The sequence below is a fragment of the Oncorhynchus masou genome, chromosome 31 (genome assembly GCF_036934945.1).
Source record: "Oncorhynchus masou masou isolate Uvic2021 chromosome 31, UVic_Omas_1.1, whole genome shotgun sequence".
Classification (NCBI taxonomy): Eukaryota; Metazoa; Chordata; class Actinopteri; order Salmoniformes; family Salmonidae; genus Oncorhynchus; species Oncorhynchus masou.
The window spans coordinates 54,479,839-54,501,397 of record NC_088242.1 but is presented as its reverse complement, the minus strand read 5'-3'; the positions used below and the strand labels follow the sequence as shown (position 1 = coordinate 54,501,397).

Sequence of the window (21,559 nt, the reverse complement as noted above, 5' to 3'; positions counted from 1 at the left end):
CTATGAAATACACCCGTGCCATGCCAACTTTTAGCCTGCTGTATCCTATGGGTGTTAGTTTAGGTGGGCCATAAGGTCTTCAGAAAGAGAAAGTCCAAGGCCAGCAGGAAGGAAAGAAGGGTGTGGTGGGGCAAGAGGAGGGGAGACTGCTCAAGGTGCTGTATTCCAGACAAGTGAAAGTTGGGGCTGTGAGAAATACAGTAGGCTATTTGATTAGAACTTAGGCTACGTATGAATGTATAGACAGTTTATAGACAGAGGGCTGAAGTGGATGCTTTGATATGGAATACATTTCCTGAGCACTCTGTCTACCTGACGCCAGTGATGGTGCAACCTGAGCATTGAGGAATGGCGTAGGAAAAGTATTTAGCCTAGAGATTTATTTCATTTATTTAACCTTTATTTAACGAGGTAAGTCAACCTAGAGTCAGCCTCGAGATTGAAAGGGACGAGATGGTAGCATGGGAAGAGACTGCGTCGTCGAAAGTCACGCTTTGTTAGGCGCGTACCACTACTGTAACGCCTCCAACATGCCATTGTGAAATTCTAAATATAATTATACATTGTTATATTATGGACCGATTATGACAACCAATGTTGAAATATATTTTATATTTCTTATATTATTTATTGACCTAACATATCTAAATCAGCGTCCGCAATGTTTAGATGTTCGACTGTTATTTTGATACTTTGTTTACGGTGGAGTTGTGTCAAGGTGAGTCATGGTTAAAGTACATTTAAAATGGTTCATTCGTTTCCACCTGTAGCATACCAGTTGCCTCTTTTTGTTCCTTTCAGGTCGAGACCACTGAGGCAGTAAAGTGTTCATTTAACCTGACTGAAACCAGCGCCAATACGGATTCTATTGCACTGGAATTGATAACAACAGGAGAAGCGTGTAACTTCACCGTGTTTTATGAGACTCGTCGGTCCGAAATAACGGATTGTTATCAACATGGGAAGTACACTAATGTGTATATCTGCGATATAAGGGATTTGGAACCAGGAACATTACATCAATTCGAAGTTATATCGAAGAATGGAGAGAGAGGCAACGTATCAGTGCGTACAGGTAAGCGTTTCAAACCTAAATTAGTTTATATTCTAATCTATTTTAACCTAATCAATAATATTATATTCCAAAGGTATATTAGACTGTTATATTGACTTTAATTCATATCAAACGTGCTACCGATATCTGATGTAAAAATATTTTCCACTATCAGACAATATATGTTTTTCTGCTTATTATATTTATATTTTGAACCATGACATTCGATTGATTATTTTTCGTAAAAAATATCATAACCCCTTCAGAAGAGTAGGTGAATGACTCCTCTGATGGCAAAAACGTGTTATCATTGAATAGATCTAACACGTATGATGTCACATTATGACAGAAAGAGTTCTATCATTTATTGAATATATCTTTGAATCTCTGAGGGCTCATGAAGGCTCTCTCTCTGTTGGCGTTTTATTCCACAAAGGATAAAAACACAAAAGTTGATGCTTAATCTTGTTAAAACATTTGGAATTTTGCATATGTATCATTTTATAATTTTGCAGTAATATTTGACCTATAGGGAAAGGGCTTGAAATAGTATATGTTTATTCAGGATATCATATCCTTTTTCATTATTCGATTTATGGTTACAGTATTGGTTCATTTTTTTGTGGACAGCATGGCACTGATTGTATATAGATTCTGTGCACCACTTTGAAGAACATAGAGAATAGATCACTTTTGTGCCGACACCTCCTGAAGTCCAGTAGGTACACTTTATCCCACTGTACCTTAGTACAATCCTTTGCACATTGTCAAGGCCACAACCTTAGAATGTCCTGTCAAGAACCACTCTGGTCAGTGGTCTCAAAGCTCTAGATTAGAACCCTGTAAATTCTGGAACACAGCTCCAATCATCTAAAGTTGTTGAGGCAGAGGTCAGTAACAACGCAGAGCATCGTGTTTGTTTCTTGACATATCTCCCTCTCCCCAGAGCCACATCCCGTCAAGCATTGTTTCTTTGTACTAACGGATACTGGAGGCCTCCATGTTTTCTTTTCATGGCACAGATAGATTACACTGAGAGTACACTTCACATCTTTGCGTTGAAAGTGTGTCCAAGTTTTTTTCTTTGGTCCTTGTGAGTGGACCACAACGTTTCCATTTTTGACAGTAGCTTACGAAGGATGAAATCCTCAAGAATAACAGTTCAGGAATTGCCAAATCACTTGGACTTGACATTATCCAATATGTTTTGAATACGGTAGAAATCACAGATACAATGTAGTTATTGTGTAATACAGTAGTGGTCTTGCCAGTTTGGTTTTTAGGATTGGACGGACAATGTCCTTAGGGTTCTGCTGATTGGCCAATGTGATTCCTGGGGTTGCTATGAAGAGAGGAAGCCATTATGAAGAAAGGGTCAAAGTTCAGCGTTGAGCTACGGGAGGCACTGGCCTCTCGCCCCATTCTGCTCCTCTCTCTCTCTTTGTTGTTTCCTGTAACGTCTCGCTCTCACTCTAAGACGCATGCAGGTTTCCCAGTGAATCCAACACGACATTCTTTAAAGAACCAAAACAATATTATCTCTCCCCTCCATCGCAGGCAGTCACCACTGGCCTTCAGCTGAAGTACAAAGGCAGGATGCAGAGACTCTTCATGCACTTTTCTCCTAGTTATGTAATATCATAGATGTTTAATTGAGGTGTAGATAATATTGCCAAGGTGCTTCCCCTTGGTTACTGGTTTATGGGATATATTTGTTTTCTATAGCAAAATTGCCAACACATTATCTCCATCTTTCTCGCTCTCCTTCCTCTTTTCTCTCTGTCCTCTCTTTTATTTCACTCTCTCTCTCTCTCAGACCCAGTGGGTCCATCCAGGTTGGACGTACTACCAGACCTGATCCAAGCAACCCAGTATAAGAGTCCTATTCAGGGTCAGGGTGGCTCCCATGGCCTGCACATATCCTGGCCTCGATCTCGTGGGCAGGTTGACTGGTATGAGGTCACACTACAGGACACCAAAACAGGGACGAGCCGCAGTACCCGCATCATGGGAACTGCCGCCACTCAGTCTCGCTTCACAGCCCTCACCCCTGGAACCCTCTATGCCCTCAGCCTGGTGGCAACGGCTGGGAATAAAACAGCCCTGCCAGTGCTGGCCACTGCAGCCACAGGTGAGGGGTCATCTTGCTGCTCTAGTATGGTTTGACTGGTCCTCTGATCACACATGATTTGCCTGGTCTTCCACAACTACTGTGCTGCACACCATCTATTTATGATACTGTAGATAGCATAGAAATCCCTGATCTACCTTGTCTTGTTAGACATCATTACTCACTGACACTGACTACTCTGTCTTGGTTACCCAGCTCCCTCAGCTGTCAGCGGCCTCCAGCTCTCACCCTCCTCCAGCAGCCTGGGTGTTTCCTGGCAGCCCGGTCCAGGCAGGAGAGAGGGTTTCAGGGTGCTACTGAGGGAGCAGCAGGGCGCCCTAGTCAGGAACGTCACCCTTAAGAGTAGTGTCACCTCCCACACCCTTGACGACCTGTTGCCTGGGACCCTGTACACTGTCACCGTGGTGACTGAGGCTGAAGGCCTCCAGAACGCCATCTCCAAACAAGCAGTCACAGGTATGGCGAGTAAAACACCTACGAACCATGGCATGTAACTCTATTTGGGTGGTGACAGTCCTCATTGGTGTAGCAGTGGTGAATCTAAGTTTACATGTTAAAATAGTAAGACTGACATGCAAAACTCAAGTTCAAGTCTTTAACCCTAGCCCTATTCAATGTGTCTGATAAAAAAGTAGTTTGTTGAAGGTTATTTTTGCATTGTCTCTTATTTTTCAAGTCGTCTGCCATCAAATCACTTAGTCCCATTGTTTGCCAACAGAGCAATCTAGGGCTTCAATGTCTCAGTGGCTTCAATACAGGTGCAAGATATGGTGAAATGTCTCTCACATATTTATCTAACTTAGTTTATAGAGCTTTGTTTTACTATCCAACACTGCACCCTACCACCATCACGACCATGCTTTCTCTCTGTCGTTGTTTCCAGGATATTTTAGGCTTCTCGATCCCACCCTTCCCTTCCTCTTTCTGCAGCTGGCTGGCCCATCAAGGCCTCCCAGAGCGCTCCCTTCCCCTCCCAACCCGCCTAGACGTCAATAGAAAAATAGGAAATTACTATGAAATAATAAAATATTTCAGTTCTGTGTATTGCTTAGTTTTTATTTGATTAAATTGATCATCTCATCTCTGCTCAAACAGTAGCAGCAAGCCAGCCAGACAATGTTATCTCTGTGCTCCCCATACTGTGCTGTCTTTAGTCACCCTATTTAGCTATAGGCTAGCCTGCCTAAGTATGCTGCAGTGCTGTCTGACAAAATAATTTGATTAGTTCTTAAAAAGGTTATAGATAAGGCATACTTTCACTAACAGTCTCTATCCCGCTCTCTCATCATTGTGTGTACATTCCTCTCTCATGCATTCTATGCGGTCGGTGTGTATCTAATCTATAGTAGCAAGCATAAAAGTGTATCCATCTCTGTCCGAGCCGGAAAGAATAGGCACAATGAATGATGGTCATTGGAGTTAATTACCTCATTTCTGTGCTGAACTAGGTTGGATATTTTTTTTAAATTAAACTACAACTCCCTTCAGCCCAATGTTTTATTTGTTAGGGTCCATTTCTGGTTTGTTCAGGAATGGAGTCTCCTCTTTTACCTCATTTGCTTCCTCTCTGTCTCAAGGACACTGATGTGTCACGATTGTTGGAATAAATGGACCAAGGCGCGGCGTACATAAAGTTCCACATGTTTAGTTGAAATGAAACTCACAAAAACAATAAAGAGCTAAACGAAACGTGAAGTCATGGAGTGCTCACAGGCCACTATGCACACACAATATCCCACAAAAATCCAGTGGGAAAAGGCTGCCTAAATATGATCCCCAATCAGAGACAACAATAGATGATTGGGAACCATACCAGGCCAACATAGAAATACAAAAACTAGAGTACCCACCCTAGTCACACCCCGACCAAACCAACATAGAGAATAAAAGGCTCTCTATGGTCAGGGCGTGACATGATGATCCTTCCTTATCTTTAGTTATTGTGTTGTTTTTCTTGATCTAAATCCTTCTCCCCACATGTTTAAATCAATACTGATGTTTTCTCCTTCTCACAGTTCCTGTGGCGGTAACAGAGCTCTTCTTGGAGAACCACGGCAGTCTGGACACCCTGAGGGCCTCCTGGGTCAATGCTAGGGGCGGCGTGGATGCATACCTGGTCTCCCTGGCAACCCTAGGCTCAGCCAACCAGGATAGGAAGCTTCCCCCCAACGCCACTGAAGTGGTCTTCAGCGGCCTGACCCCTGGACGGCCCTATCAGGTGACTGTGAGGTCAAAGGTCGGAGAGCAGATAACTGAGGCAGTGGCCACAGGTAGAACAGGTAAGTCATTCTGGAGTGTCAATCAACTAGCCTTTTCACATGATTGAGCAGAGTTAAGCCAAGTTGAGCCGAGCTGTACTGCCTGGTCACGGATCCACCATAGTTGCTGGAACCGTGCTGGAAAGAACAATGTGAATCTCTCACTTTCTCTCTCTCACCATCCCGCAGTGCCAGCCAAGGTGTCTCAGCTGTCCATGGTGGGCGTCATTGATGGCAGCACTCTGAAGAGTACATGGTTGCCCCCAAGAGGGGACTGGGAGAACTATCGTGTCCTGCTACTGAACGGCACGGTGGCTCTAGTCAATGAGACAGTGAGCAGGCTGGTTAGACAGTACTCCTTCTCTGTAGCTTCCTTGGGGCTGGTGCCTGGCAGGCTCTACACAGCTCAGGTCATGGTGGAGAGCGGTCTGTTTGGCAACACCGCTCAATGTCAGGGGAGGCTAGGTACGTTACATTAAACATTTTTACTACACTGTATTTCAAATCAAATCAAAGTTTATTGCTCACATGTGCCGAAAAACAACACATGTAGACTTCACAGTGAAATGCTTACTGATCAGCCCATTAAAAAAAAGAAATAAAAATATTAGCTACATCAATTTTTTATAGTAACACAATAAAAGTAATAACGAGGTGCCAGTAACAAGTCAATGTGCAGGGGTACTGGATGGTACTCACTACCCTTTGTAACGCCTTGTGGTTGGATGTTGAGCAGTTGCCATACCAAGCAGTGATGCAGCCAGTCAAGATTCTCTCAGTGTTGGAGCTGTAGAACTTAGTGAGGATCTGAGGGCCAATCTCAAATCTTTTCAGCCTCCTGAGGGGGAAGACGCATTATTGTGCCCTCTTCCCGACTGTGTTGGTGTGTTTGGACCATGATAGGTCCTTAGTGATGTGAACACTGAGGAACTTGAATCTGTCGACCCTCGTGGCGGATGTGTTGTTGCCTACCCTCACCACCTGGGGGCGGCCTATCAGGAAGTCCAGGATCCAGTTGCAGAGGGAGGTGTTCAGTCCCAGTGTCCTTGGCTTAGTGATGAGCTTGGAGGGCCCTTTGGTGTTGAACTCTGAGCTGTAGACAATGAACAGTATTCTCACGTACGTGTTCCTTTTGTCCAGGTGGGAAAGGGCAGTGGTGCTCTCACGCATGGTTCAGTGTTGCTTCCCTCGAAGCGAGCATGTAAGGCATTTAGCTCGTCTGGTTGGCTCGCGTCACTGGGAAGCTCTTGGCCGGGTTTCCCTTTGAGAGGGAGAGGTTTGTATGCATTCCTGTGTGTGGAGTAAAGGACCGACAGTTTTTCCCCTCTAGTTGCACATTGACATGCTGGTAGAAATGAGGTAAAACAGATGTCAGTTTTCCTGCATTAAAATCACCAGCCACTAAAAGCGTCACCTCTGGATGAGCATTTTCTTGTTTATACAGCTCGTTGAATGCGGTCTTACTGCCAGCATCGGTTTGTGGTGATAAATAGACAGCTATGAAAAATACAGATTTTTGGTAACTAGTATAGTCTACAGCTTATCATGAGGTATTCTAACTCAGGCGAGCAGAACCTCAAGACTTCTTTAACATTAGGGGGCGGCAGGGTAGCCTAGTGGTTAGAGTGTTGGACTAGTAACTGAAAGATTGCAAGTTCGAATCCCCGAGCTGACAAGGTACAAATCTGTCGTTCTGCCCCTGAACAGGCAGTTAACCCACTGTTCCTAGGCCGTCATTGAAAATAAGAATTTGTTGACTTGCCTAGTAAAATAAAGGTAAAAAAAAAAATAGAGATTGAAAAAGAGACACACACACCGCCCCCCGGATCTTACAGGACTCTGCCGTTCTTTCCTGCCGATGCATATAAAAACAGCTAGATGTATGTTATCCATGTCCTTGTTCAGCCATCACCACGAGAAGCATAGATAACAGTTCTTAATGTCCCATTGATAGGATAGTCTTGAACGGAGCTCATCTAGTTTATTCTCCAGTGATTGCACATTCACCAATAGAACAGAGGGTAAAGGCAATTTATTCACTCGCTGCCGTAGTCTCATCAAGGCACCCGCTCGCCGGCCTCTATAGCGTCGTTTTCTCATGTTTCGGGAGTGTCGGGGATTTGGGCCTGTCCGGGATAATCAATGTCTTTCGCCTTTGACTCATTGAAGTAGAAATCTAGTGGATGGCCTTCCGATAAGAGTGGAGGCTGTTATAGCAGCAAAGGTTGGACCAACTCCACATTAATGCTCATGATGTTGGAATGAGTTGTTCGACGAGCAGGTGTCCACATACTTTTGATCATGTAGTGACGCTGTTCTAATGTCCAGAAGCTCTTTTTGGACATAGGAAACGATGGCGGAAAGTTAAGATTAGCACCAAAAAATACACAAAAAGCACAATAAGGAGCCCTTAAACCGTCTGCTTTCCAAAGCAGCGCCAATCTTGCTGGGTCCCCTGCTGGGTGTTTACCCAATGTTGTTATGGGTTGTATGTTGTCAAGAGCATTTAAGATGTCTATTTAAATTGCCATGGCTTCTGAAGTTTTCATTTTTGTTTTGATTACCCCTCCTCCTTTGCCCTCTCTCTCTTTACTCTTTCACATAATGTTCCTCTGCCCCCCCCCCTCTCTCTCTCTCTTTTACTCAATTACTCCTTCTCCCCCTTTCTCTCAGCCCCTCAGCCTGTCCAGCAGCTGATGGTCCGTCACGGTGATGAGACGTCTCTGAGTGTGCTGTGGTCTCGCCCCGCGGGGGTGTGGGACGGGTACACCGTGGTCTTGAGACAGGGGGACACTGTTGTGTCACAGAGAACACTGTCCCGTGACGCCAGGGAGTGCACATTCAACGTCCTCATGCCCGGACGCCAGTACGCCATCGCCGTCACGACCAACAGTGGGGGCCTAAACAGCTCGGCTTCAGTGATTGGACGAACCAGTGAGTCACGGTTCCAAAGGGCGATAGATTTCACCTTTCTTTTCCCAATGTGTTTGTTCTAGACACGACACTAGAACATTGTTCCTTACAGGTTTTGTAGTCATATAACAGAATTGTTGTTGTTGTTATATAATAATGAGCTTCTCTCCATTGGCAGAACTGCTTCTTTATGATTTCAAAGTCTCTCTATGACAGGGTTCAACACCTGGCGGCCTGGTGATTTTATTTGGGCCCCCCAAGTTTTCTGAGAAAAAAGACAAACACCAGCAAATCAGCTCCAAGTGATTTTAATTTTGAAAATCTTTTCCAAAGTATTCCCACGCATAAGAGAGAGATACTGTTAATGTGATTGTACACAAATGTCAGCAAGGTTTGAAATGATGCTGTTTTGGTCAAATATTATATCTGTTTGGGCTTCTTGCGTTCAATTTGCGGTCTACAAATTCTTTGTAATTATGTTAAGTTATTATGTTAAGTGATTGTTTGGGGCGGCAGGGTAGCCTAGTGGGAAGAGCGTTGGACTAGTAACCGAAAGGTTGCAAGTTCAAATCGCCGAGCTGACAAGGTACAAATCTGTCGTTCTGCCCCTGAACAGGCAGTTAACCCACTGTTCCTAGGCCGTCATTGAAAACAAGAATTTGTTATTAACTTACTTTCTTAGTTAAATAAAGGTAAATGTTCTGGCTCCCTGAGCACTGCTCAAGAAAAAAAATTGTCCCACTGCTGAATCAACACTGATCAAAAATATAAATGTAATGTTCCATCTCCTTTAGTGAGCATTTCTCCTTTGCCAAGATAATCCATCCACCTGACAGGTGTGGCATTTCAAGGAGCTGATTAAACGGCATGATCATTACACAGGTACACCTTGTCCTGGGGACAATAAAAGGCCACTCTAAAATCTGCAGTTTTGTCACACAATGCCACAGATGTCTCATGTTTTGAGGGAGCGTGCAAAGAGCTGTTGCCAGATAATTGCATGTTCGTTTTATGACCATAAGCCGCCAACATTGTTTTAGAGAATTAGGCAGTACGTCCAACAAGCCTTACAACTGCAGACCACATGTAGCCATGCCAGGCCAAGACATCCGGCTCCTTCACCTGTGGGATCGTCTGAGACCAGCCACCCGGACAGCTGATGAAACTCTGGGTTTGCACAAACAAAGAATTTCTCCGCAAATTGCCAGATACCGTCTCAGGGAAGCTCACCTACGTGCTTGTCGTCCTCACCAGTTTCTTGACCTGACTGCTGTTCGGTGTCGTAAACGACTTCAGTGGGCAAAGGTTCACCTTTGATGACCACTGGCACGCTGGAGAAGTGTGCTCTTATGAATCCCAGTTTCAACTGTACCGGGCAGATGGCAGACAGCGTGTATGGCATTGTGTAGGCGAGCGGTTTGCTGATGTCAACGTTGAGAACAAAGTGCCCCATGGTGGGGTTATGGTATGGGCAGGCATAAGCTATGGAAAACTAACACAATTGCATTTTATCGGTGGCAATTTGAATGCACAGAGACACCCGGACGAGATCCTCAGGGCCATTGTTGTGCCATTCATCCGCCGCCTTCACCTCATGTTTGGGATGCTCTGGATCGACGGAACAGCATGTTCCAGCTCCTTCAAATATCCAGAAACTTTGCATAGCCATTGAAGAGGAAAGGGACAACATTCGAAAGGCCACAATCAACAGCCTGATCAACTCTATGCAAAGGAGATGTTTCATGCTACATGAGGTAAATGATCACACCAGATACTGACTGGTTTTCTGATCCACGACCCTACCTATGTTTTGTTTTAAGGTATCCGTGACCAACTGATTAGGGCCTAGTGAATGTGCTTCAATTGACTGATTTCCTTATATGACCTGTAACTGTTTATATTTTTGTTCAGTGTAGTTGATGATCTCTGCTCTATGGTCTCAACTATGGTCTACATTTCTCTCTATGGTCTCTGTTAATGTCTCACATCTTTGAAGTTCCTCTCTCTCTGTGTCTCCTCTCAGCTCCGGCGCAGGTGACCAGTCTGCGTGTGACCAACGGTGGCAGCACAGACAGCCTCCAAACCCAGTGGGAGCGGGCGGTCGGCGAGCTGGACTCGTACCGTGTGCTGCTTATCCACGAGAGCAGTGTGATCAAGAACGAGAGCACCCCGGCCCACACCACGGCCTACAGCTTCCTGGCGCTGAAGCCTGGAGCCCTCTACAGGGTGGTGGTCACCACTGTCAGGGCCGGACAAGCCTCCAGACAGAGCGTGGCAGATGGAAGCACAGGTAGACAACACTATGATCACTGAATGATGTAGCCTACTTTTAATATATAATGTTAAAATAGATCAATTAGAAGATAATGTTCAGCTAGCACACATGGATATGAATTTCCGATAAAAGCGCTCACAGTTTTAACTGTCTTTGTGTGACAAACACCTGTACTAGTTTATGCAAAATAATGTCAGATAATGTCTTCTATTCGGGGATTGCCAGGATATTATTCAGAACTTTCTTAGCTCTTATCTGATGCGACAGGAATTTTCCTGGAATTTCCAGGATATCCGACTATGCAACAAACATGTCAAGGATTTCCTTTCAAAGACTTCCCTTCATGGAGGGAAAAGGATTGGGGTCTACAGTATTTTGTATGGTTGAATCCCAGCTATCTTAAATCTGAGAACGTTTTCATTAAAAGATGGCGGGGGAAACAGCCCCACTGGCCGCACCACCACCGTTGTTATTGTTGCTGAGTTGAAGAGCGTATTTATAAATGTATTTATAAAGCCCTTTTTACATCAGCCGATGTTACAAAGTGCTATACAGAAACTCAGCCTAAAACCTCAAACGGCAAGCAATGAGGATGTAGAAGCACGGTGGCTCGGAACAACTCCCTAGAAAGGCAGTAAACTAGGAAGAAACCTAGAGAGGAACCAGGCTCTAAGAGGTGGCCAGTCCTCTTCTGGCCGTGCCGGGTGGAGATTATAACAGAACATGGCCAAGATGTTCAAATGTTCATAGATGACCAGCAGGGTCAAATAATAATAATCACAGTGGTTGGGCAACAGGTCAGCACCTCAGGAGTAAATGTTACTTGCTTTTCATTGCCGATCATTCAGAGTTTGAGACAACGGGTGCGGTAGAGAGAGAGTGTCGAAAACAGCAGGTCCGGGACAAGGCAGCACGTCCGGTGAACAGGTCAGGGTTCCTTAGCCGCAGGCAGAACAGTCTCTGTAGTTCCCTGGGCTGTTGCTGTGGATACAGCTCTTTCTGAACTGCCAGCTACTTGAGATGAACATACGAGCCAGATACAAAGTTATAAAGCTTCTGCAGGAGAGCAAAATTTTTTAACTGCCTCGGGCACTGATTTTACAGCATCGACAAGAACCAAATTCAAACCATGTGCATTACAGTGCACATAAAATGCAAATCTTACACTGTTTTTAATCTGTGCAGACACACCAGAATGCTTTCCGCTCATGAAGGATGCACTGTCATAGCCTTGCCCCACACAATTATTTCTGTAGTCCAGACTATGTTTTTCAAGGCAATCAATTATCATTTTTGTGAGACCTGCTGCATCTAAGCTTTCAGTTGACTGAAAGTGTAAAAAGCTTTCGTGGATGGCCCCATTGTAATAGTACCTCACAACTAAAGACATTTGTTATTTTTTCTTTAAATCTTTGGTTTCATCTGCAATTAAACTAAAAACTTAACTTTCTTTTACTTCTCTCATTATTTCACTTTGTACCATTTCAGCTAAGCTCTCAAGAACGTCATTTTGGATTTGGTGGCTTGTGTACTTACCATTGCCACATGCATTCATCCTTTTCTCTATGAGAGGGTTAAGATTGTCATAATATTACCTTTGTGAGAGTTATCCGACTCTCGATGACCTCTCTGCGCTATATTTTGAGTGGCAGTAAATAGGAGCACATGTGCAATTGTTTTAATGTAAGTACAGTTTTCCTCCACTCTCATTTTTGACATCTAACATTGATGAGTTGCTGTCAATAGCCCTTTGATGCTGATTCCAAGCATCCTTTGAATGGAGGTTCAAACCAGAATCTTTAAACGGCACCATTTTCCAGTTACAAAACCCTGACTGTGATGTGAAGGCAGATTAAGGTGTATTGGGCAGAGAAAAATGCCTACAGGCGAAACAATAAGTCGAATTTTGATTTAGAGAATATTCAAGCCATGAATTGTCCTTATACCAGGAACTGTTCAAAGCCCTTTTCCTAGAACCATGCTGAGTTCTGGGAAATGTTTTCAAACATGGCTGTACAGGACCATCTTCTCTGGATCTTGAAATGTCTGAAATACACATAAAATAATGTGTCATATCTCTATGGAAATGTATAATTAAGTATAATTAAGCTAACTAAAATGTGTAGTAATTAAGCTAACTAAAATGTGTAGTTTAAAGTATTGGCCTGGCCTCCCATTGTGTCCTTTTTGAACAGAAGTCTGATATCTCTCCCTTTCTTTTCATGTTTAATTGACCCTATGCAAAATTAAGACCGTCTATGGTTACATACAAGCATCCAATTACCCACATTTTAGTCCAATCTCAATCTTAATTACAAATCACCATTATCATAACTGTGCCTTAAATCAACTACCAGTCTAAATTACTAGTTAGATTATGGCTACCCCTACTCTGCAGTAAGTAATTTAGCTAGCTATAATTCATTACACCTTTACGATTGCAAACAGGCTATCTGCAAATAGTGGTAATGTTGAGTAACGTTAACAGATTGATAGTAACAATTGTTCGTTTTGAGTTCAAGTACGGTAATCTAACTGAGTTAATGGATTTATTTTGCTGAATGTTAACTTGCTGAACACTGACAGCTGTAGCCTACTAGTTACCCCACATTAGCTAAACATGTGTATACTGTAATTTACGACACTGCACTGTATATGCGTGTATTACTAGCACATATGTAAACATAATGTTAGGCTGAATTGGGAACCGATCTCTCTTGTCTGATTAACTGTCTGTTAATGGAGCCAAATGTCTGACGTTAATTTACACAGTGACTCAACTTTCATAAAAGTTGTTCAGGAAACCTAAACCCGATGCTAAACCTTAAAACTTCCTTCAAATATGATGTTTTCACCAATCGCGAAAATAGCTCGTGGAGCTGCTCTTTATTGTACTATCGCAAACAGACGTGTGTTTCACCATTAAGGATTCCAGCTCTAAATGAAAATAATATACAATGGAATATAAGGCTTATATAAATTCAGCCACAACTTTGTTCCATCACAAAACCTGAGCGCAACCTGTCCGGTCAAGTTCATTAAGAATATTACATGTAACAAACAGTTACATGACCGACAGCATGGACAAGCAAGTTCATGTTTCCTGACATTTTCGGGCTACTAAACAACTATGGATTTATTTACCACAAGTCGCAAAGACAACAGAAACTCCCTCCACTATTCCAACATCATTAAATCACCTATGCTTAGTCTAATACAGTGACAACAATACCAAAAACTATTTAGTCCAATCAAAGTAAGCTAAAAATGATGCGGCTGTTCATGGTTCTGATTTGTGTGTGTGTGCAAGTAGAAAAAAACATTTTGACTCACCATACTTGTAGAGAAACACCAATGCGATCCATCTCTTTCATGTTGACAAAACGGTCTATGACAGTCATACAGTACACACTTTTATTTTAGTTGTTGTCCTAGGCTAAAATACCTGCTCGCTAGCCTAACTTCCTTTCATGGGCAACGTTTGCTAGTTAACATTAGCCTTCTACATCTAGCTACATATTTCACTTCCATCCTCTCAGTCCAGTGGCACAATGTATGAATTTATGGTTGGATCAGAATTGCCATGATAATCATTGGCCAGTACGGCAAAATTAAGTAAAACCACAAGTACAAATCCCTGTCTCCATCCAAGGCTAATTTAAGAAATGGGAAATTGTATCTAGCTAGCTAGCTAGCTAGCCACCGGATGACACAAACAACACGAGATGCAACAATTCAGGTTGTTTCTGTCATCTCTTGATGCGATGTGCCAAATCCACACTGCCTTCCCTTGACACTTTTGTTTTGGTGCGCCAGGACCATTCACAGTTGAGCTCACTCAGTTGAGCTATAATTGGCTATTATTTTATACTTTCTTTTTTATCAAGGGAGGCTAAATGCTCGCTGATTTCCCTTGCATTCAATCGTAAGAGCGGCAACAATGTCATACTCTTTATAACCAGACAGCATCAGATAAATGCCCTACACATACAGAGGTGAGATACATTCAGCCTCTTGCGATTTGAAGTACAATTATGAAAACACAGAGAGATGAAAGACTTTTTATTTTTTTCATTGTTACAATTTTTTTTAAATGGCTTCCCTTGGTAGGCTGCTAGAATATCTGTCTTCTCGATCTTGTATCCCTCGTAGATCTCTTTTAGTGGATCTTATTTGTAGATCTTGAAACTTATTTCAGCTTTACCATATTCCTTTAATTTCTTCTCTCCTTTCCTGATACTCTTGCGTGTCATCTCTAATGTGTTATGTGTTTTCCAAAATATCTGGGTAATTCAGTTCAAATCCTGTTGTGGAGAATTGTAACAAAGTTTAACACTTACAAGAACTTGTGAATTCAATAAAGGCTTTTAATACAAAATATCAGAAGCCGAGCTGGTCCGCGGAACAACTCCCCTCCCTAAGCTCTGGCTCTGTATTTATGCACATACAACATATGAGTCCATCCCACATGCAAATGAAGTTACTTCCCTCAGTCCATCTGCCACCATTATATCCCAATCTGTGCATCCTGCTTGTTTCACGCCCAATAATGCCCATATCTGCTTTCAGTTAAGTTATAATAGTGGCAGGACGTCTTCATGTCCCAAAAATAATACATGCCCATCTTATGCTATGGGCCCCATATGTTTAGCCTGGTGTGTTCTTTGGTATGTCTGTCCTTTTTAGGGCTAGTAAACTATGTGTCTAGTAAACTATGTATCTCTCTCTCTTCTCCTGTGGTCTGATGTACATCTTTGCTTGACAGTATTATGTTTGTTCCTATATGTACTGTTTGCTCCCACAATCCCTGTAACACAAACACAGCAGTTCACTTGAGTTACATTTGAGTAATTTAGCAGATGCTCTAATACAGAGCTACGTACAGTAGTGAGTGCATAAATGTTCATACTGGGCCCCCGTGGGAATCAAACCCACAACCCTGGCGTTGCAAGCGCCATGCGCTACCTACTGAGTCGCACGGGATCAGTTCTAGGACACAATCTAAGCCAATCTAATGCTATGAGCCTGGTTAGTGTGCTATATCATATCTATCAAACCTAAGAGATATTCAACAGATCAGGTTTGTGGTGAAATGACTCCATGAAGCCTGATTCAACACTCACCAATCAGAGACAGACTCATCAATACTCTCTGTATCTGCCCACTCCTCGGAGTCTGAATACTCTGATGTCTGTTGTCTCGCCCTCCTCATTGCCTCAATCTCTCTTATTCTCTTCTCTGTCCGTTTCATTTGCTCTCGCCTCTCTCTTTCTTTCTTCTCTTGCTCCTTTCTCATTTTCTCTTGTTTCTCTTTTTCTTTCCTCTCCTGCTTATTTTTTATATTCTCTTCTTTTTCCTTCAGTTTTAGTTTAAGCTCTCTATTTTTCTCCTCCTGCTTTTGTACCCTTTTCTCAACTTTTTCTTTCTTTTTCTCAGCTTCATCTAACTTTTTCTCCGCTTTTTCGTTATCCTTCTCCTCTTTTTTCAGGCGATTCTTCTCATCTTGTTTTCTTTTTTTCTCAGCTTCAGCTAACCTTTTCTCCGCTTTTTCGTTATCCTTCTCCTCCTTTTTCAGGCGCTTCTTCTCATCTTGTTCTCTTTTTTTCTCAGCTTCAGCTAACCTTTTCTCCGCTTTTTCGTTATCCTTCTCCTCTTTTTTCAGGCGCTTCTTCTCATCTTGTTCTCTTTTTTTCTCAGCTTCAGCTAACCTTTTCTCCGCTTTTTCGTTATCCTTCTCCTCGTTTTTCAGGCGCTTCTTCTCATCTTGTTCTCTTTTTTTCTCAGCTTCAGCTAACTTTTTCTCCGCTTTTTCGTTATCCTTCTCCTCTTTTTTCAGGCGCTTCTTCTCATCTTGTTCTCTTTTTTTCTCAGCTTCAGCTAACCTTTTCTCCGCTTTTTCGTTATCCTTCTCCTCTTTTCTCAGGCGCTTCTTCTCATCTTGTTCTCTTTTTTTCTCAGCTTCAGCCAACCTCTTTTCCCTCTTTTCTTCTTCCTTCTTCTCCATCTCCAGGTTATTTATCCTCTCCTGTTCTTTCTTTTTCTCTTCCTCAAGTCTAGGTTTCTCCAACTTTTCTTTTTCCTTCCTCTCCTTCTCCCAAATTCTTGCCATCTCTTTTTCTTTCTTTTTCTCTGCTTTCAATCTCAGTTTCTCCTCTGTTTCGTTTTCCTTTTTCTCCTTCTTCTGGTTCTTTATTCTCTTCTTTTCTTCCTCAAACCTAAGATTCTCTTCTAGTTCTTGTGCCTTCATCTCATTCGCAAGGATCTTCAGCCTCTCTTTTTCTTTCTGTTTCTCTTCTTCCCATTTAAATTTCTCCTCCTTTTCTTTTTCTTTCATCTCCTTCTCCAGGTTCTTAATCCTCTCTTTCTCTTTCTTTTTTTCTTCCTCCAACCAGAGTTTATCCTCCTTGTCTTTTTCTTTCATCTCCTTCTCCAGGTTCTTAATCCTCTCTTTCTCTTTCTTTTTTTCTTCCTCCAACCAGAGTTTATCCTCCTTGTCTTTTTCCTTCCTCAACTTCTCCAGGGTCTTCATCCTCTCTTTTCCTTTCTTTAGCTCTTCATCAAATGTCTCTGCCAATCTTAAGTCCCTCTTAGCCTTTTCTTTTTTAATTTCATCTAGACATGTCTGGCTCTCTTTCATCTGTCCTAACAGCTTGTTCTCCTCCTGTTCTACCCTCTTTTCCTGATCCCCAATACACTGTTCCTTCTTCGTCAATTGCTCCTCACCGTTACCTGCTTTCTCTTTCTGACCTACATTCTGCATCTTCATCCATTTTCTCTCCATCTCTTTTTCCACAGCTTCAAGTATCTCAATCCGATCCAACTCCCTCTCATTTTCTATTGCCTTCATCATCTCTATCATGTCCTGCTCCGTCTTCTGTATTATATTTGCTGGAGACTTCCTCTGCAACTTCTTCCATTTTCTCTCCATCTCTTTTTCCACCACCACAAGTATCTCCGCCCGATCCTTCTCCCTCTCCTCTTCTATTGTCTTCATCATCTCCTCAATCTCCTTCTCCTGTCTCAAAGCTGGGTCTGAGGATGCGTCTGTGTATAGCCCCTCGAGAATAGCAGGTGGCAACGGCAGAGGGCGTTTGGGAGGAGAGAGATCAGGAAACCAATTTGTTATAGGTATGGGAGGATCAACCAGTGGGGGTAGGACAGGAGAGCGTCCTTGGAGTCTCTGTCCAGCTGGGAGGACACCTGAGCTGCCTGTCAGAGACACACTCTGGTAGTACTGATGCCGTCCTGACGTAGGCTGGCCAACGGGGGGCACTGGAATGGGGAATTCCCAAGAAGGTTTCATGTAGGTTGAGAAGTCACCCACACCATTCATGTTCTGTCGCATAAGAAACAGAGCAATATTAGGTAGTTATAGCATATGCATCTTTGTTAAATGGCATAGAATTAACCGTATACTTGTTCAAGCTACATTACATACATTCAACCGATTAAACAAGACAGGATATATACTGCAGCTATAGTGTCGTGGAATTAAGACAAATATCTGCAGGGCTTTTCTTCCGGCTCCATTGAACTTTCTCAATGTCAAACTTAATTCAGACCCTCATACCAGGCCACTAGGTGCTCAAACGGGGCACTCTTATGTCTGAAGTTATGTCCTCTCACCTCCTCAAGCAGCTCTCCCAGTCTCCTCATCTCTGTCCAGAGTGCCTTGGTCTCCACGTCTACCTTCTCCTCCAGCCTTCTGACGACCACACAGAGTTCCTGGTTGTCCTTAGCCTGCTTCCATTTGCTGTACTGCAGCAGCTCCTCATGCTTCTGCTGTTTCTTCTGGCTCTTTTTCAGCTGAGCCATCATGGCTTCCCGGTCACTCTTCATGACTTTGATGGCCTCCCCAATCAGAGTCACCTTCTCTCTGAGGAGACCCACTTTCTGAGACTCGGGGGGCTGCCTCTGAACAAGATGAATATATGAAAGGAGATGACCATGTTCAAAGATAAAAGACAAAAAACATGTTTTAGTACCAAATATATTAACATAAAATTACATAGCAATGACGAAGTTTGAACTTGTAAAATTGAGAAATAGTAATTAATTGACCATCAAATAAGTTACATGAAAAAGGAAGCTCCTACTTACAGTAAGGAGTTGTACTCTCTTTGGACCAGGCAAACAGAAACAGTCCATGATGACTGTCTTGTATGTGGACAACTTGATGGAACAAAACAAAGCAATCAATGCAATATAGCCTAAATCATTCAGGATATTTTCTTAGCTTAGACTTGACAATTATTAGACATATTAAATTGGTATATATCTTATTCGAGAGATGAAATGGCCAATAATTCACACATTTCACAGTTAATTTTGGATCATCCGTATGCTTCAAGTCCTTTCTTTATGAGTAGCCTTATCGGTTTGCACTCCAACACAAAGGTTAGAACATACGACGAGAATTGGAATGCAATTATGACATCATTTTATTATGATGCTGAATACGGGGTTTGGAAAGCGATAGTTAATGAAAACTCATCCCCCTTAGAATTAGAATGTTCATTATAATTCTATGTACATACCTCATTATGGCATCACAGCAATTAATAGGCAACATCATGCCACAATCAATAAAATGGCACCCAATTTAGACCAATAGTATGTGAGTTTCACATACAATAATATTATAATGGCCAGATTATGCCCTCCTGTACTGTCGGTCCACATAGATGTAGGCTAGGCCTGAACAATGATATAGGCCTACACCTCACAATAATGTAATAATACTTTTTCTTTCCGCTTGTGTTTTGTATTTATATTGATGTGTGTATTTTCTGTAATGTACAGTGCATTCGGAAAGTATTCAGAACCCTGGACTTTTTCCACATTTTGTTACAATACAGCCTAGTTTTAAATTGATTAAATCGTTTCCCCCCTAGTCAATCTACACACAATATCCCATAATGACAAAGCAAAAACAGTTTTATCACATTTACATAAGTATTCAGACCCTTTACTCAGTACTTTGTTGAAGCACCTTTGACAGCGATTACAGCCTTGAGTCTTCTTGGGTATGACGCTACAAGTTTGGAACACCTGTATTTGGGGAGTTTCGGAGGTCCTGAGTGCTCTGGAGCAGGTTTTCATCAAGGATCTCTTTTTACTTTGCTCCGTTCGTCTTTCCCTCGATCCTGACGAGTCTCCCAGTACCTGCCACTGAAAAACATCTTCACAGCGTGATGCTCCTACCACCATGCTTCACCGTAGGGATGGTGCCAGGTTTCCTCCAGACGTGACGCTTGGCATTCAGGCCAAAGAGTTGAATCTTGTTTCTCATGGTCTGAGAGTCTTTAGGTGCCTTTTGGCAAACTCCAAGCGGGCTGTCATGTGCCTTTTACTGAGGAGTGGCTTCAGTCTGGCCATTCTACCATAAAGGCCAGATTGGTGGAGTGCTGCGGAGATGTTGTCCTTCTGGAAGGTTCTGCCATCTCCACAGAGGAACTTTGGATCTCTGTCAGAGTGAACATCGGGTTCTTGGTCACCTCACCTTCTCCCCCGATTGCTCAGTTTGGCCAGGCGGCCAACTCTAGGAAGAGTCTTGGTTCCAAACTTCTTCCATTTAAAAATGATGGAGGCCACTGTGTTCTTGGGGACCTTCAAAGCTGCAGAAATGTTTTGGTACCCTTCCCCTGGTCTATGCCTTGACACAATCCTGTCTCGACCTCATGGCCTGGTTTTTGCTCTGACATGCACTGCCTACTGTGGGACCTTATAAAGACAGGTGTCCAATCAAGTGGATTTAGTACAGGTGGACTCTAATCAAGTTGTAGAAACATCTCAAGGATGATCAATGGAAACAAGATGCACCTGAGCTCAATTTCGATTCTCATAGCAAAGTGTCTGAATACTTATTTAAATAAAGGTATTTCTGTTTAATTATTTTTTACTTGTTTTCACTTTGTCATTATGGGGTATTGTGTGTAGATTGATGAGGCAAAACAAATATTTAATCTATTTTAGAATAAGGTTTGTAACGTGACAAAATGTGTAAAAAATCAAGGGGCCTGAATACTTTCTGTAATTCAGGGATTATCTGTAAAAGAGACCTGGGTCTCAGTATGACTCCCTGATAAAATAATGGTTCAATATTAAAATATATATTTTTAAATTATCTGTAGCCTATTAGTGCAGTCACATTCCATTCAAGACACTCTCTCTTTCTTCGCCATTTATTTATTGAATAACATTTGTATGAATGGCTCATAAATGGCTCAAGCTTGTTGGGGTCAACTATGCATTAACAGTTTTATCTCAATCTCTTCATTCAACGATCAATCATGGACGCTCTTACTGACAGTCGTGGCTGCTTTGCGTGATGTATTGTTGTCTCTACCTTCTTGCCCTTTGTGCTGTTGTCTGTGCCCAATAATGTTTGTACCATGTATTGTGCTACTACCATGTATCAGGTATGAAGGTAAAACCCAGATGCAGACAACGTTGAAATAACAATGGTTTAATAGTCCAACAGGCGCAGGCAATAGACAGGTCAAGGCAGGCAGGGGTCAGTAAACCAGAGGTGGGGCAACGGTACCGGACAGCAGGCAGGCTCAGGGTCAGGGTAGGCAGGGGTCAGTAAACCAGAGGTGGGGCAACAGTACCGGACGGCAGGCAGGCTCAGGGTAGGCAGAGGTCAACAATCCAGAGGTGGGGCAAAGGTATAGGTCGGCAGGCAGGCAGGCAGAGTGGTCAGGCAGGCGGGTTCAGAGACAGGACAGGTAAGGTTCAAAATCAGGAGGGTGAGAAAAAGAGAGACTGAGAAAAGCAAGAGCTGAGACACAAACACGCTGGTTGACTTGACAAGCTGGCAACAAACAAACAGAGATCACAGGTATAAATACACGGGGGATAATGGGGAAGATGGGCGACACCTGTCGGGGGGTGGAGCCAATCACAAAGACAGGTGAAACAGATCA

General features: G+C 42.8%; 2 protein-coding genes across 4 annotated transcripts in view; one reads left to right on the top strand and one right to left on the bottom strand.

Moving 5' to 3' along the window:
* LOC135524127 (receptor-type tyrosine-protein phosphatase beta-like) overlaps positions 1-21,559 on the top strand; it is a 44,672-nt gene that overhangs the window by 6,955 nt on the left and 16,158 nt on the right. For 2 of the 3 annotated variants that reach the window (XM_064951336.1, XM_064951335.1), the window contains exons 4-10: positions 802-1,075; positions 2,871-3,185; positions 3,381-3,641; positions 5,201-5,464; positions 5,633-5,908; positions 8,117-8,377; positions 10,380-10,646. In XM_064951336.1, coding sequence (XP_064807408.1) covers positions 802-1,075; positions 2,871-3,185; positions 3,381-3,641; positions 5,201-5,464; positions 5,633-5,908; positions 8,117-8,377; positions 10,380-10,646 — 1,918 coding nt within the window. Of the gene's footprint in view, positions 1-179; positions 719-801; positions 1,076-2,870; positions 3,186-3,380; positions 3,642-5,200; positions 5,465-5,632; positions 5,909-8,116; positions 8,378-10,379; positions 10,647-21,559 lie in introns of those variants that run through there. The other variant, XM_064951337.1, reaches the window with a different exon arrangement.
* LOC135524857 (golgin subfamily A member 6-like protein 25) lies at positions 15,751-17,964 on the bottom strand. The gene has a single exon (XM_064952716.1). The coding sequence runs from the start codon at positions 17,962-17,964 to the stop codon at positions 15,751-15,753; it is 2,214 nt and encodes a 737-aa protein (XP_064808788.1).

What these genes read in the sequence shown, in the direction of transcription:
- LOC135524857 (XM_064952716.1), bottom strand. Translation starts at nt 17,964, where the DNA reads ATGAATGGTGTGGGTGACTTCTCAACCTACATGAAACCTTCTTGGGAA.